The 14398-nt window shown below is 38.5% G+C and overlaps 1 protein-coding gene and 1 non-coding gene across 2 annotated transcripts in view; both read left to right on the top strand.

Annotated features, from left to right (window-relative positions):
* RYR2 (ryanodine receptor 2) overlaps positions 1–14398 on the top strand; it is a 685578-nt gene that overhangs the window by 439524 nt on the left and 231656 nt on the right. Inside the window, exons 30-33 of the mRNA XM_049789034.1 lie at positions 742–950; positions 1852–2195; positions 4195–4309; positions 12910–13070. Coding sequence (XP_049644991.1) covers positions 742–950; positions 1852–2195; positions 4195–4309; positions 12910–13070 — 829 coding nt within the window. The remainder of the gene's footprint in view (positions 1–741; positions 951–1851; positions 2196–4194; positions 4310–12909; positions 13071–14398) is intronic.
* Positions 3713–3819, top strand: LOC126031850 (U6 spliceosomal RNA). Its single transcript, XR_007503665.1, has one exon. It is a non-coding gene; the product is annotated as a U6 spliceosomal RNA (small nuclear RNA).

The following is a 14398-nucleotide window of genomic DNA, read 5'->3' as shown; positions in this document are numbered from 1 at the left end:
CTTGGGTTTTAACAACTTTCAATTTTGCTTTAAATTAGATCTAATGCACTTCATGGAAAAATCGACAGACATTTTTTAAAAAAACTCTCCTAAAATGTCAATCCAATCCTTTTTGCTTTAGTATTCATAAAAATAAATCCATAGTTATGACCATGCCTGCTGTTTAGATGTTTCAAACTCTTTAAGATTTTGACGCTTTATTCTCACTTGCCCATAAGAGAGTCATTTGAGTTCCTAAGCTAGGAAATTAAAGGCTGGGGACTCCTTTTATTCTTATTTACTCTAAGATCACTGACTAGGAAGTGCTAAGCAGTTCTTTAATTTTACTTGTGTCTAAGCCAAAATAAATAATCAACCATATTTTATAAGTTATAATGTACATATAAAATACAGATTATTCATTTGATATTTATTTTTTTGGGGGGGCCACACTCAATGCTGTTCAGAGGTTATTCTCAGTTCTGTGTTTAAGGATCACACCTAGATGGCTTTGGGCACAATATAGCATTCCATGGCTTAAGGGATCAAATTTGAGTCAGCTACTTGTATTCAAGTGCCCTATCTGCTGTACTGTCTCTCTCATACATTTGATATTTAGTGTCATAGTTAATTTCACTCCTATTTTCATGTCAGGATGACATGTTTAACATTGAAAAGAGATCTGAAGCAGTATTATTTTGATAGTTCTATGTAATAGATCTTGTAATTATAATAATACATATTTTTTTTTATTTTCTCCAGGATTCATACCTGTCTGTAGCCTTGGAGTGGCTCAAGTTGGCAGGATGAACTTTGGAAAGGATGTCAGCACATTGAAATATTTTACCATCTGTGGTTTACAAGAAGGCTATGAACCATTTGCTGTTAATACTAACAGAGATATTACCATGTGGCTAAGCAAGAGGCTTCCTCAGTTTCTCCAGGTTCCATCAAATCATGAACATATTGAGGTTTGCTTTTTTTTTTTAAACACTCAATCATTGTCAATACCAGGAATTTGCTCATGGAATTTCTGCTTGGACAATTTTCCTCACTTATTTAAAATGATGGCTCTAATGTATTGCATAATAATGGAAACTAAGCAACAAATAAAACTGAATCTTTATAAATGAGCTTAGAATGAGTAATAATAAATTTCTTTGTATGAGTAACAATAAGTTTGTTTCTTCAATCTGGATGCATGCGGTTATAACACAAATATATCCAACTGTTTTCTGAATTAGAGCAATACAACTGGAGAGATAGGGAAAAAATTGGGCATGTTTCTATCTGTGCTCAAGATTCTAGTTTAATTTCTGTACTGTAGGGTTCTCCTGTTCATGGGTCAGTGTAGACCTGGAGACCTTAGAGCATCTCATGGTGGCCCATGTCATACCCTGCACCATAGGGCCTGAGCAGCACATTATTCCCATTATTATCACACAGTATTGAGCTTTTATTCTGAGAGTGGCCCTTGGTCCTTTGAACACTACTTGGGAAGCCCCCTTATCATACATATATTCATATACATATGAATTTTATCCATAACAATACTCAGTATCATTAGTGATCTCAACTTAAAAATTGTTGCACTTGTTTTTCTTTTCTTTTCTTTTCTTTTCTTTTCTTTTCTTTTCTTTTTTTTTCTTTTCTTTTTTTTGATTTTTTGGGTCACACCCAGAAATCGCCCCTGGCAAGCTTAGGGGACCATATAGAATGTCAGGATTGGAACTACCATTCTTCTGCATGCGAGGCAAACACCCCTTGTTGACTCATAAATTTTAAAGCTTTAAAGGTTTTAGTCATTTTAAGATCAGGAAATCATCATCAATCATTAAAAATGTTCACTATTATTGTTTCTTCATTTGCCAGGTGACCAGAATCGATGGTACTGTAGATAGTTCTCCATGTTTAAAGATCACTCAGAAGTCCTTTGGCTCCCAGAACAGCAGCACTGATATCATGTTTTATCGCCTGAGCATGCCAATTGAATGTGCAGAGGTCTTCTCCAAGACAGGTCTTCCTGGTGCAGGTCTCTTTGGGCCCAAAAATGATTTGGAGGATTATGATGCAGATTCTGACTTTGAGGTTCTTATGAAGACAGCACATGGCCATTTGGTGCCCGATCGAGTTGACAAAGACAAAGAAGCTACAAAGCCAGAGTTTAATAACCACAAGGATTATGCTCAGGAAAAGCCATCTCGTCTAAAACAAAGGTTATTGAGATACACAGACTTATTTTTAACATGTAATATTATGTGCCAAGAATTCTACAGTGGACAATAAAGCAGCCCTTTTACCATAAATTTGTTACCAAAGATATATGCTATTCCTCAAGGGATTACAATTATTGGGGACCACACCAGGAAATACTCAGGGGTTACTACTGGCCCTGTAAACAGGAATCACTCCTAGTGGTGCTCAGGGAATGATATGAGATATCAGTGATTGAACCCAGGTTGGACACATACAAGGCTAGTATCCTATCCTACCCATGTACTATTGATCCAGCCCAAAATGCAATAATTTTTATCCTAAAACCATATGTAAAACTGGCCATTTCTACTTTCTAAAAGTATATTTTAGAAGTATATTTTATATATACACGATATTTTACTTATAACATATTTATATAACATATATATCATATTTTGTATATCAATTCTTTGATGTACATTTGGGCTGACTTTAGCTGCTTACTATTATTGTCATGATATATAAATATCTTTTCATAATTTTACTTTGCTCTTTTTAGGACATACCTAGTAGTAGGTAGATAGGTCTTTTTATTTTTGAAGAAAATGCATTGAACTTTCATAGCATTACATCATTTTATACTCCTGTTAACAATACAAGACTCTAATTTATCCAATACCTCATCAATTCTCCTTAGTTTCTATTTGTTTATTTTATAGTAGCTATTCATATGGATATAATTTAATATCTCATTGTGGTTTTGATTTTTTTTTTTTTTTTTTTTGGTTTTTGGGCCACACCCGGCGGTGCTCAGGGCTTACTCCTGGCTGTCTGCTCAGAAATAGCTCCTGGCAGGCATGGGGGACCATATGGGACACCGAGATTCGAATCAACCACCTTTGGTCCTGGATCGGCTGCTTGCAAGGCAAACGCCGCTGTGCTATCTCTCCGGGCCTGGTTTTGATATATTTTTTTTTTTTTGGTTTTTTTTTTTTTTTTTTTTTGGGCCACACCCGGTGACGCTCAGGGGTTACTCCTGGCTATGCGCTCAGAAGTCGCTCCTGGCTTTGGGGGACCATATGGGACGCCGGGGGATCGAACCGCGGTCCGTCTCCTAGGCTAGCGCAGGTAAGGCAGGCACCTTACCTCGAGCGCCACCGCCCGGCCCCTGGTTTTGATATATTTTTTAAGATGGTTAATGAAACTTAAAACCTTTTCATATGCTGTTGATCATTTGTATATCATCTTTGGAGAAATGTCTATTCAAGAACTTTCTTTTGGCTTATTTGCTTTTTTCTTGAGTTGACAGGTCTTTACATATTTTGAATTTTAATCTTTTATCAGATTTGCAACTATTTTTACTGAAGGGTTAGCTATTAATATGTACTTATTTGTATCTCAATTTTATGTAAATGTATTTTCTTATGGACAAGAAGAAAAATTAGTTTAGATCTTTTTCTGTACTAAATTTGAATTTTTTGCATACAACATATTAGACACCCTGGATCAAATAATCTTTTGTGAGAATCTGCCTTGTGTGCTTACTTTGGTAGCACATATAACAAAATTGGAACAATGCAGAGAAGAACAACATGGTGTCTGTGCAAGGATGAGAATCTGCCTTGTGTATGATTATTTAATATCATTACACATTTGATTTCCTCTACCTCTTAGATGCCACTTTTAATCTCTCTTGTTGGTACAATTTAAAATATCTATAGATGCTGATATGTACTCTGGGGCTGAAAATCAACTCTCCTAAATTGATTTTATACTTGGTTTTGAAATAGGAAACACACATTGTTTCTTTTGTTGTTGTTGCTGCTGTTGTTTTGGGGCCACACCTGGCAGCACTCAGATGTTACTCTTGGCTCTGTGCTCAGAAATCGCTCCTGGTAGGCTCAGGACCATATAAGAGTTTGGGGATTGAACCTGCTGCATGCAAGGTAAATGCCTCACCCACTGTGCTCCAGCCCCTACATTAATGCTTCTTATTCTTTGTTTTATAATATTTTCCAGGTTTTTACTTAGAAGAACAAAACCCGATTATAGCACAAGCCATTCTGCAAGACTTACTGAAGATGTTCTTGCAGATGATCGAGATGACTATGATTATTTGATGCAAACGTCCACGGTAGGAAGATTGTAGCTCCTATGATTTATTTCTATTTATCAGTTATGTTTCTTTGTTTTTGTTTTTGTTTTGGGGTCACACCGGCAGCGCTCAAGGGTTACTCCTGGCTCAGTGCTCAGAAATTGCTCCTGGCAGGCTCGGGGGCCATATGGGATGCCAGTATTTGAACCCATGCCTGTCTTGTGTTGGCTGCGTGCAAGGCAAATGTCTTGCCGCTGTGCTATTGCTCTGGCCCATCAGTTATGTTTCTTACCTCAAATAATCTGCTCAGATTTATCATTTTTATTATTATTTTATTATTATTAATTATGCTCATGTAAGAGTGGATTTATTCATTTGAGTTCCTGAGTTCTTGATAATTGTATGAAAGTTTTGTATGCAAAATTCATATGTTTAAGAAGTTTAAGTTTATTATTTTTGTAATAGTTTCTATTAATTTGGTTATTGGGCAATACCTGGCAGTGTTTTTTACTCAGGGATCACTCCTAACATGTCTCAAGGGGTCGTATGGAGTGCTAGGGATTGAAATTGGGTCAGATATTTACAAGGAAAGTGCCTTACCATCGGTTCAAGCCCTCTAGCCAAGAAGTTGAAATTCATGGCAGAGTCTAGATCCTTTCCCTATGCCCAGACTTCTCTTTTAGCCAGTCTATGATGTCAACCATCCTGTCCTTGATGCCTACTGCAGGTTCTGATGCACATCCTGTCCCTGCTCACCTCCCGTGGCCCACTCTTGTCCCTACACTGTTATTTATCCTGAGGTCCTAACCTGAAATCTGCATCTAGAATACTGTTACCTGGGTCTTCTCCCTGGGGCTTGCTCCTCTTAAACTGCCTTTTGGCCTTTCTAATACTATATGTCAGCGGATCCTTGTTCCCCCAGAATTTCTTAGTTTCCAGCTCTGGCCACTTGTGTATGTGTCATATTTCTGATTCCCAGCCACCCCTCTATTCAGAGCTGATGGGGCAAAGAGAGAGTTATCTTTTGGGGGGCTTCCTTTTACCTCCTATCTCTCACCTCAGTCATCCATTTTTTTTTGACTGAATATTAATCCAGTAAGATTTAAAATGACCAATCAAAATAACTAGTATACTTGGCAGTCTACCAAGGAAGTCTACATTATTATTAATGTTTAGGTTTAAGAATCATACCCAGCAGTTCTCAAGGGCTATTTCTGGCTCTATGTTTAGAGGTTCTGATAGTGGTTGGAATACCATATAGCTGCATACAAAGAACTCGCCTTAACACTTGGTCTATCTTTCTAGCCTATAGCTAATTTATTAATTCATTAATCAATTACTTATATTTTGGGAACTGAGAATTTAAACCAAATTTATCCCTATAGTCTCATCAGATCATTATATATATTAGTGACTTTAGGAAAAGTATATTTAATGGCACTTTTAATCCAGATTTTCTTATCCCATTTTTGGCAGTATATTAATTTACCACTTACTTTTCAAGTACTCATTAATTACACCAATTTAATGATATATCAAAAAGAAAATAATTGATCCTACCTTGTTAGAGTTCAAATTTTCTACTAAGCATTTTAGATTCCTAAAACAATGTCTCCTAAATTGCCAAATTAAAATAATATTCATTATGTACCTGGTACTCTAAGTACCTATGTTAGAGATTGATTTTCACATAAAAGACCTGAACAATTTTGTTTGTTTGTTTGTTTGCTTGCTTGCTTGTTTTGGGTCATACCCAGCAGCGCTCAGGGGTTACTCCTGGCTCCAGGCTCAGAAATTGCTCCTGGCAGGCACAGGAGACTATATGGGATGCCGGGATTCGAAACAATGACCTTCTGCATGAAAGGCAAAAATGCCTTACCTCCATGCTATCTCTCCGGCCCCAGACCTGAACAATTTCAAAGTGATTGTAACGGATGAAACATGTTGAAAAACGTGACAAGTATAAAAACTATAACATATTAATGTACTATTATAAACTTAAAAAATAGTAAGCTTACCTACGCCCAGATTGCTGATTTATTTACATAAATATGATATACATGAACTCATGTACATATTATGTATAAATAATTTATGTGCATACTGAAACATCTCAAGTTACTTAGCATATTTTCTTAGATAAGTCATTTGTCTTTTCCCCATTACTTTTTTTTTTTGTTTTGTTTTTTTGGGCCACATCCGGCAGTGCTCAGGGGTTACTCCTGGCTGTCTGCTCAGAAACAGCTCCTAGCAGGCACGGGGGACCATATGGGACACCGGGATTTGAACCAACCACCTTTGGTTCTGGATCGGCTGCTTGCAAGGCAAACGCTGCTGTGCTATATCTCCGGGCCCCATTACTTTTTACTGAACTTAGGACCTTTAATACATTTTGAATTTTGCATTGTACTTTGTACTTTCAACATTTTAAATAATTTATCTTAAAGAAAAAAATATACTCAGGAAATTTCAGACATTATAAATAAGTTTCATTTTTTTTTATTTACTAACACTTTATTTTGCTTTCTTTTTTTTTTTCTTTTTTTTTTTTGCATATTTTTTTTTATTTAAACACCTTGATTACATACATGATTGTGTTTGGGTTTCAGTCATAAAAGGAACACCACCCATCACCAGTGCAACATTCCCATCACCCAAGTCCCAAATCTCCCTCCTCCCCACCCAACCCCTGCCTGTACCCTAAACAGGCTCTACATTTCCCTCGTACATTCTCAATATTAGGACAGTTCAAAATGTAGTTATTTCTCTAACTAAACTCATCACTCTTTGTGGTGAGCTTCCTGAGGTGAGCTGGAACTTCCAGCTCTTTTCTCTTTTGTGTCTGAAAATTATTATTACAAGGGTGTCTTTCATTTTTCTTAAAACCCATAGATGAGTGAGACCATTCTGCGTTTTTCTCTCTCTCTCTGACTTATTTCACTCAGCATAATAGATTCCATGTACATCCATGTATAGGAAAATTTCATGACTTCATCTCTCCTGACAGCTGCATAATATTCCATTGTGTATATGTACCACAGTTTCTTTAGCCATTCGTCTGTTGAAGGGCATCTTGGTTGTTTCCAGAGTCTTGCTATGGTAAATAGAGCTGCAATGAATATAGGTGTAAGGAAGGGGTTTTTGTATTGTATTTTTGTGTTCCTAGGGTATATTCCTAGGAGTGGTATAGCTGGATCGTATGGGAGCTCGATTTCCAGTTTTTGGAGGAATCTCCATATCGCTTTCCATAAAGGTTGAACTAGACAGCATTCCCACCAGCAGTGGATAAGAGTTCCTTTCTCTCCACATCCCCGCCAACACTGTTTATTCTCATTCTTTGTGATGTGTGCCATTCTCTGGGGTGTGAGGTGGTATCTCATCGTTGTTTTGATTTGCATCTCCCTGATGATTAGTGATGTGGAACATTTTTTCATGTGTCTTTTGGCCATGTGTATTTCTTCTTTGTCAAAGTGTCTGTTCATTTCTTCTCCCCATTTTTTGATGGGGTTAGATGTTTTTTTCTTGTAAAGTTCTGTCAGTGCCTTGTATATTTTGGAGATTAGCCCCTTATCTGATGGGTATTGGGTGAATAGTTTCTCCCATTCAGTGGGTGGCTCTTGTATCCTGGGCACTATTTCCTTTGAGGTGCAGAAGCTTCTCAGCTTAATATATTCCCATCTGTTAATCTCTGCTTTCACTTGCTTGGAGAGTGCAGTTTCCTCCTTGAAGATGCCTGTAATGTCCTGGAGTGTTTTGCCTATGTGCTGTTCTATATATCTTATGGTTTTGGGGCTGATATCGAGGTCTTTAATCCATTTGGATTTTACCTTTGTACATGATGTTAGCTGGGGGTCTAAGTTTAATTTTTTGCAAGTGGCTATCCAATTGTGCCAACACCACTTGTTGAAGAGGCTTTCCCTGCTCCATTTAGGATTTCCTGCTCCTTTATCAAAAATTAGATGGTTGTATCTCTGGGGAACATTTTCTGAGTATTCAAGCCTATTCCACTGATCTGAGGACCTATCCTTATTCCAATACCATGCTGTTTTGATAACTGTTGCTTTGTAGTACAGTTTAAAGTTGGGAAAAGTAATTCCTCCCATATTCTTTTTCCCAATGATTGCTTTAGCTATTCGAGGGTGTTTATTGTTCCAAATGAATTTCAAAAGTGTCTGATCCACTTCTTTGAAGAATGTCATGGGTATCTTTAGAGGGATGGCATTAAATCTGTATAATGCCTTGGGGAGTATTGACATTTTGATTATGTTAATCCTGCCAATCCATGAGCAGGGTATGCGTTTCCATTTCCGTGTGTCCTCTCTTATTTCTTGGAGCAGAGTTTTATAGTTTTCTTTGTATAGGTCCTTCACATATTTAGTCAAGTTGATTCCAAGATATTTGAGTTTGTGTGGCACTATTGTGAATGGGGTTGTTTTCTTAATGCCCATTTCATCCTTATTACTATTGGTATATAGAAAGGCCATTGATTTTTGTGTGTTAATTTTGTAGCCTGCCACCTTGCTATATGAGTCTATTGTTTCTAGAAGCTTTTTGATAGAGTCTTTAGGGTTTTCTAAGTAGAGTATCATGTCATCTGCAAACAGTGAGAGCTTGACTTCTTCCTTTCCTATCTGGATTCCCTTGATATCCTTTTCTTGCCTAATCGCTATAGCAAGTACTTCCAGTGCTATGTTGAATAGGAGTGGTGAGAGAGGACAGCCTTGTCTTGTGCCAGAATTTAGAGGGAAGGCTTTCAGTTTTTCTCCATTGAGGATAATATTTGCCACTGGCTTGTGGTAGATGGCCTTCACTATATTGAGAAAGGTTCCCTCCATTCCCATCTTGCTGAGAGTTTTGATCAAGAATGGGTGTTGGACCTTATCAAATGCTTTCTCTGCATCTATTGATATGATCATGTGGTTTTTATTTTTCTTGTTATTGATGTTGTGTATTATGTTGATAGATTTACGGATGTTAAACCAGCCTTGCATTCCTGGGATGAAACCTACTTGATCGTAGTGGATGATCTTCTTAACGAGGCATTGAATCCTATTTGCCAGGATTTTGTTGAGGATCTTTGCATCTGCATTCATCAGTGATATTGGTCTGTAATTTTCTTTTTTGGTAGCGTCTCTGTCTGGTTTAGGTATCAAGGTGATGTTGGCTTCATAAAAGCTATTTGGGAGTGTTTGTGTTTGTTCAATTTCATGAAAGAGTCTTGCCAAGATTGGCAGTAGTTCCTCTTGGAAAGTTTGATAGAATTCATTAGTGAATCCATCTGGACCTGGGCTTTTGTTTTTCGGCAGACATTTGATTACTGTTTTAATTTCATCAATGGTGATGGGGGTGTTTAGATATGCTACATCCTCTTCCTTCAACCGTGGAAGATTATAAGAGTCCAAGAATTTATCCATTTCTTCCAGGTTCTCATTTTTAGTGGCGTAGAGTTTTTCAAAGTAGTTTCTGATTACCCTTTGAATCTCTGTCATATCAGTAGTGATCTCTCCTTTTTCATTCCTGATACGAGTTATCAAGTTTCTCTCTCTCTCTTTCTTTGTTAGGTTTGCCAGTGGTCTATCAATCTTGTTTATTTTTTCAAAGAACCAACTTCTGCTTTCGTTGATCTTTCGGATTGTTTTTTGAGTTTCCACTTCGTTGATTTCTGCTCTCAGCTTTGTTATTTCCTTCTGTCTTCCTATTCTTGGGTCCTTTTGTTGAGCATTTTCTAGTTCTATTAGCTGTGTCATTAAGCTACTCAGGTAAGCTCCTTCTTCCTTCCTGATGTGTGCTTGCAAAGCTATAAATTTTCCTCTCAGTACTGCTTTTGCTGTGTCCCATAGGTTCTGAGAGTTTGTGTCTTTATTGTCATTTGTTTCCAGGAACCTTTTTATTTCCTCCTTGATTTCATCTCGGACCCACTGGTTATTGAGCATGAGGCTGTTTAACTTCCAGGTGTTAAAGTGTTTCTTCTGAGTCCCTTTGGAGTTCACAAATAATTTCAGAGCCTTGTGGTCAGCGAAGGTAGTCTGCAAAATTTCTATCCTCTTGATCTTATGGAGGTATGTTTTATGTGCCAGCATGTAGTCTATCCTGGAGAATGTCCCATGTACATTGGAGAAGAATGTGTATCCAGGTTTCTGGGGATGGAGTGTCCTATATATATCCACTAGGCCTCTTTCTTCCATTTCTCTCCTCAGGTCTAGTATATTCTTGTTGGGTTTCAGTCTGGTTGACCTGTCCAGTGTTGACAAAGCCGTGTTAAGGTCCCCCACAATTATTGTGTTGTTGTTGATATTATTTTTCAGATTTGTCAACAGTTGTATTAAATATTTTGCTGGCCCCTCATTCGGTGCATATATGTTTAGGAGAGTGAATTCTTCCTGCTCTACGTACCCCTTGATTAATATAAAATGTCCATCTTTGTCCCTTACAACCTTCCTGAGTATAAAGTTTGCATTATCTGATATTAGTATGGCCACTCCAGCTTTTTTATGGGTGTTGTTTGCTTGGATAATTTTTCTCCAGCCTTTTATTTTGAGTCTATGTTTGTTCTGACTATTCAGGTGCGTTTCTTGTAGGCAGCAGAAGGTTGGATTGAGTTTTTTGATCCATTTAGCCACTCTGTGTCTCTTAACTGGTGCATTTAGTCCATTGACGTTGAGAGAAAGAATTGTCCTGGGATTTAACGCCATCTTTATTTCGAAATTTGGTGTGTCTTTTGGGTAGTCTTGTCTTATATCAGGTCTTTCAGTTTTTCTCTTAAGGCTGGTTTTGTGTCTGTGAAGTTTCTGAGCTGTTTTTTGTCTGTGAAACCATGTATTCTTCCGTCAAACCGGAAAGTGAGTTTTGCTGGGTATAGTATTCTGGGTGAAGCATTCATTTCATTCAGTCTTGTCACAATATCCACCACTGCTTTCTGGCATTGAGTGTTTCTGGTGACAGGTCTGCTGTAAATCTCAGGGAAGCTTGCTTGAACGTGATTTCCCCTTTTGATCTTGCTGTTTTCAGAATTCTGTCTCTATCTGTGGGATTTGTCATTGTGACTAGGATGTGTCTTGGGGTGGTTTTTCTGGGGTCTCTTTTGGTTGGTACTCTTCAGGCATGCAGGATTTGATCACATATATTCTTTAGCTCTGGAAGTTTCTCTTTAATGATGTTCTTGACCATTGATTCTTCCTGGAAATTTTCTTCCTGGGTCTCTGGGACTCCAATGATTCTTAAGTTGTTTCTGTTGATCTTATCATAGACTTCTATTTTCGTCTGTTCCCATTCTTTGACTAATTTTTCCATTGTCTGTTCATTTGCTTTAAGTTTTTTGTCCAATCTCTCCTGCTGTATGGAATTGTTATGTATCTCATCTTCCACAGCACCAAGTCTATTCTCAGCTTCTGATACCCTGTCCCAGAGCTTATCCATTTTGTCATTCACTTCGTTTACTGACTTTTTCAGTCCTGTTAGTTGACATGTTATTTCAGTTTGGAGTTTTGTCATTTCTGCCTTCATATTTTCTTGGTTCTTATTAGTGTTCTGTTCAACTCGATCCATGGTTTCTTGGAGTCTGTTGAGCACCTTCCATATTGCTAGTCTAAAGTCCTTATCTGAGAGGTTGATTAGTTGTTCAGTCATTATCTGGTCCTCAGAATTGTCATCTTCATTCTCTATGTCTGATGCTGGCCTGCGTTGTTTCCCCATTGTCACACTTGTATTGTGGGTTTTTCTACGTGTTGTGGTGGTATTCATTGTCTATATGATGTAGGCAGCACACTCCTCTGGCTCCTCCCTTTCTGGATGGGCTGACTTGCCTCTAAGGGAGGGGAGTCCTCCGTGGATGAAGCCTCACACTGGGTCAAATCTTAGGCCCGAGCATGCAACAGAGAAGACAGTCCAGAGAGAAATGTTTGCTTCTGTGATATAGCGCCGTTCTTAGTGTGATTTTTCCTTCTTGTTGCAATGGAGTTCTTTCCTTAGAAAGAGTGCACGGCCGCGTAGCGAAGCGGAGCAGCCGTGCTCCTCTGAGCCTCTTTTTGCCCCACTCGCAAGAGTTTCACGCAAGAGGACAGTAGACAGACATAGACAGGTCACACTCACAGTCTTTCACAGCTGAGCCCCACTGGGCCGGTGTACTTTCCCGGATTTTCCCCGCCTGGTGTCACACACAGGGAGCCGGCTTTTGCCCAGATAGCATTGTTATCTCTTCCTGAATGTAGTTTCTTTGGAGTTAGCTTCCCAGGGCTCTGAGGAGAGCTTCCAGAGTTCAGGAAAGACAGAGAAGGGTAGGACAGGGCTCCCTTCCGGTGCTCAGTTCCTCAGAAGAAGCACAGCCCGGTGGAGATTCTGCAGGTAGAGCAGTCAGCACTCTGCCTGGAAACCCCCACCTGCAGCCATTTCTCACTCACTCACTGGCTCGCTGGGTAGCTTCTGAATGTAGTTTCTTTGGGGTTCGCTTCCCAGGGCTCTGAGGAGAGCTTCCAGAGTTCAGGAAAGACAGAGAAGGGTAGGACAGGGCTCCCTTCCGGTGCTCAGTTCCTCAGAAGAAGCATAGCCCGGTGGAGATTCTGCAGGTAGAGCAGTCAGCACTCTGCCTGGAAACCCCCACCTGCAGCCATTTCTCACTCACTCTTATTTTGCTTTCTTGACAGTATTATTATTCAGTGAGAATCTTTCCTGGGCAAGAACCTGCTAATGTTTGGGTAGGCTGGATTACCTCAGATTTCCATCAGTATGATACAGGCTTTGATTTGGACAGAGTTCGTACTGTAACTGTTACTCTAGGAGATGAAAAAGGAAAAGTGCACGAAAGGTTGGTTTTTCTTGATATTTTTTGCATGCATGATAACTGCTAAAAATGTTTATGACTTTAGTTCTTATATTTCTTGAGTGTCATACTCAGGATATTTTGTTTATAGAAACAACTTTTTCAGGCTATTAATGTCAGTATTCTTTTGCTATTCATATGAACTACTACAAATCTAAATAGATTAAAAGTGAGAAACAGTAAAAACAGTATCTTTTTTTTTGGTATAAACATCATATATTTCTTCAGGTGAGTTTATACAAGTCTAACAACTATTTACAAGTAGTTACCTTGGTTTTAGGAGTAGAGATGGGTGAGTCTAAGGCATTTAATATGTGATCTGATATGTATCCTGGGAACTGGTTTTTGGGGGTGGAGGAGGGTGGACAAAGAGTGTGAAGACATATGGGCTAGTAGTTTAGACCAGGTGGATACATTGGAACTCAGACTGAGGAGCAGTGGGTTCTTTCCTCAGCTTTGCCATTGACTCGCTGTGTGGCTTTGGGTAAGTCAGTTAAACTTTCTGTGCCATCCTTTTTCATTTGTAAAACAATCAAGCTCAAACCAAACCTTCAAAAATGTGAAGAAGGCTATCTTCCTTGCAGAATAAGACAAGAGAAGATCTGACCATTTGCATCTATCTTTTGTGCCCATGCATCCTCTCTGATCTGCTATGGCAGGTTTCATAGAAAGAGTCCTCCATAATATTGCTTTTCTTTTATACCTGCACCATTAATTTTGGTGACTGGAAGCTCACTCCTGCCTTCACGTTGTAACACGTGAAATGTAATTAACATTGTACTTGAGACAGTGGGCCGAGCATAAACTTCTCATGAAGGGTGCTTTCCATCAGTTATTCCTGTCGCCAAGAATATTCTTGGGGGACATATATTTTCAGATATGGCTACAATAGAAGGAAATAACTCTGGAATACCTGATTGTTGATTTTGGTATAGGTGATACAGGCCAGCAAAAGGATTGTTGTATTTTATATAAATAATGCAAAGAAATGCAGATAACTGTGGTTATTCAGAGTATCTCTACCTTATTGTTATTTTCTTCTTACCTGCCTGCTTTGGGCCTTTTTTTGTGTCATCTAATTAATGCATCCACAACATACAGTGAAATAGAGGGAGACTAAACTTAAATTATCTGTCAGTTACCATCTTAGATAAAGATTTTGAAGAGGGTGAAACTCAGATGGGGGGCAGTTGTTAATATCCTTAAGTTTACACATATTTTAGCTATGTCTGTCTCATAACAGATAATCAGAAATAGCCCAGAAAGGGGCAACATTTAGGCAAATTTTAAATATATCAAAACACCAATGGCTC

This window comes from Suncus etruscus, chromosome 15, assembly GCF_024139225.1.
Source record: "Suncus etruscus isolate mSunEtr1 chromosome 15, mSunEtr1.pri.cur, whole genome shotgun sequence".
Classification (NCBI taxonomy): domain Eukaryota; kingdom Metazoa; phylum Chordata; class Mammalia; order Eulipotyphla; family Soricidae; genus Suncus; species Suncus etruscus.
Note: the sequence above shows the minus strand (reverse complement) of the source record. Positions and strands in the feature narration are given on the sequence as shown.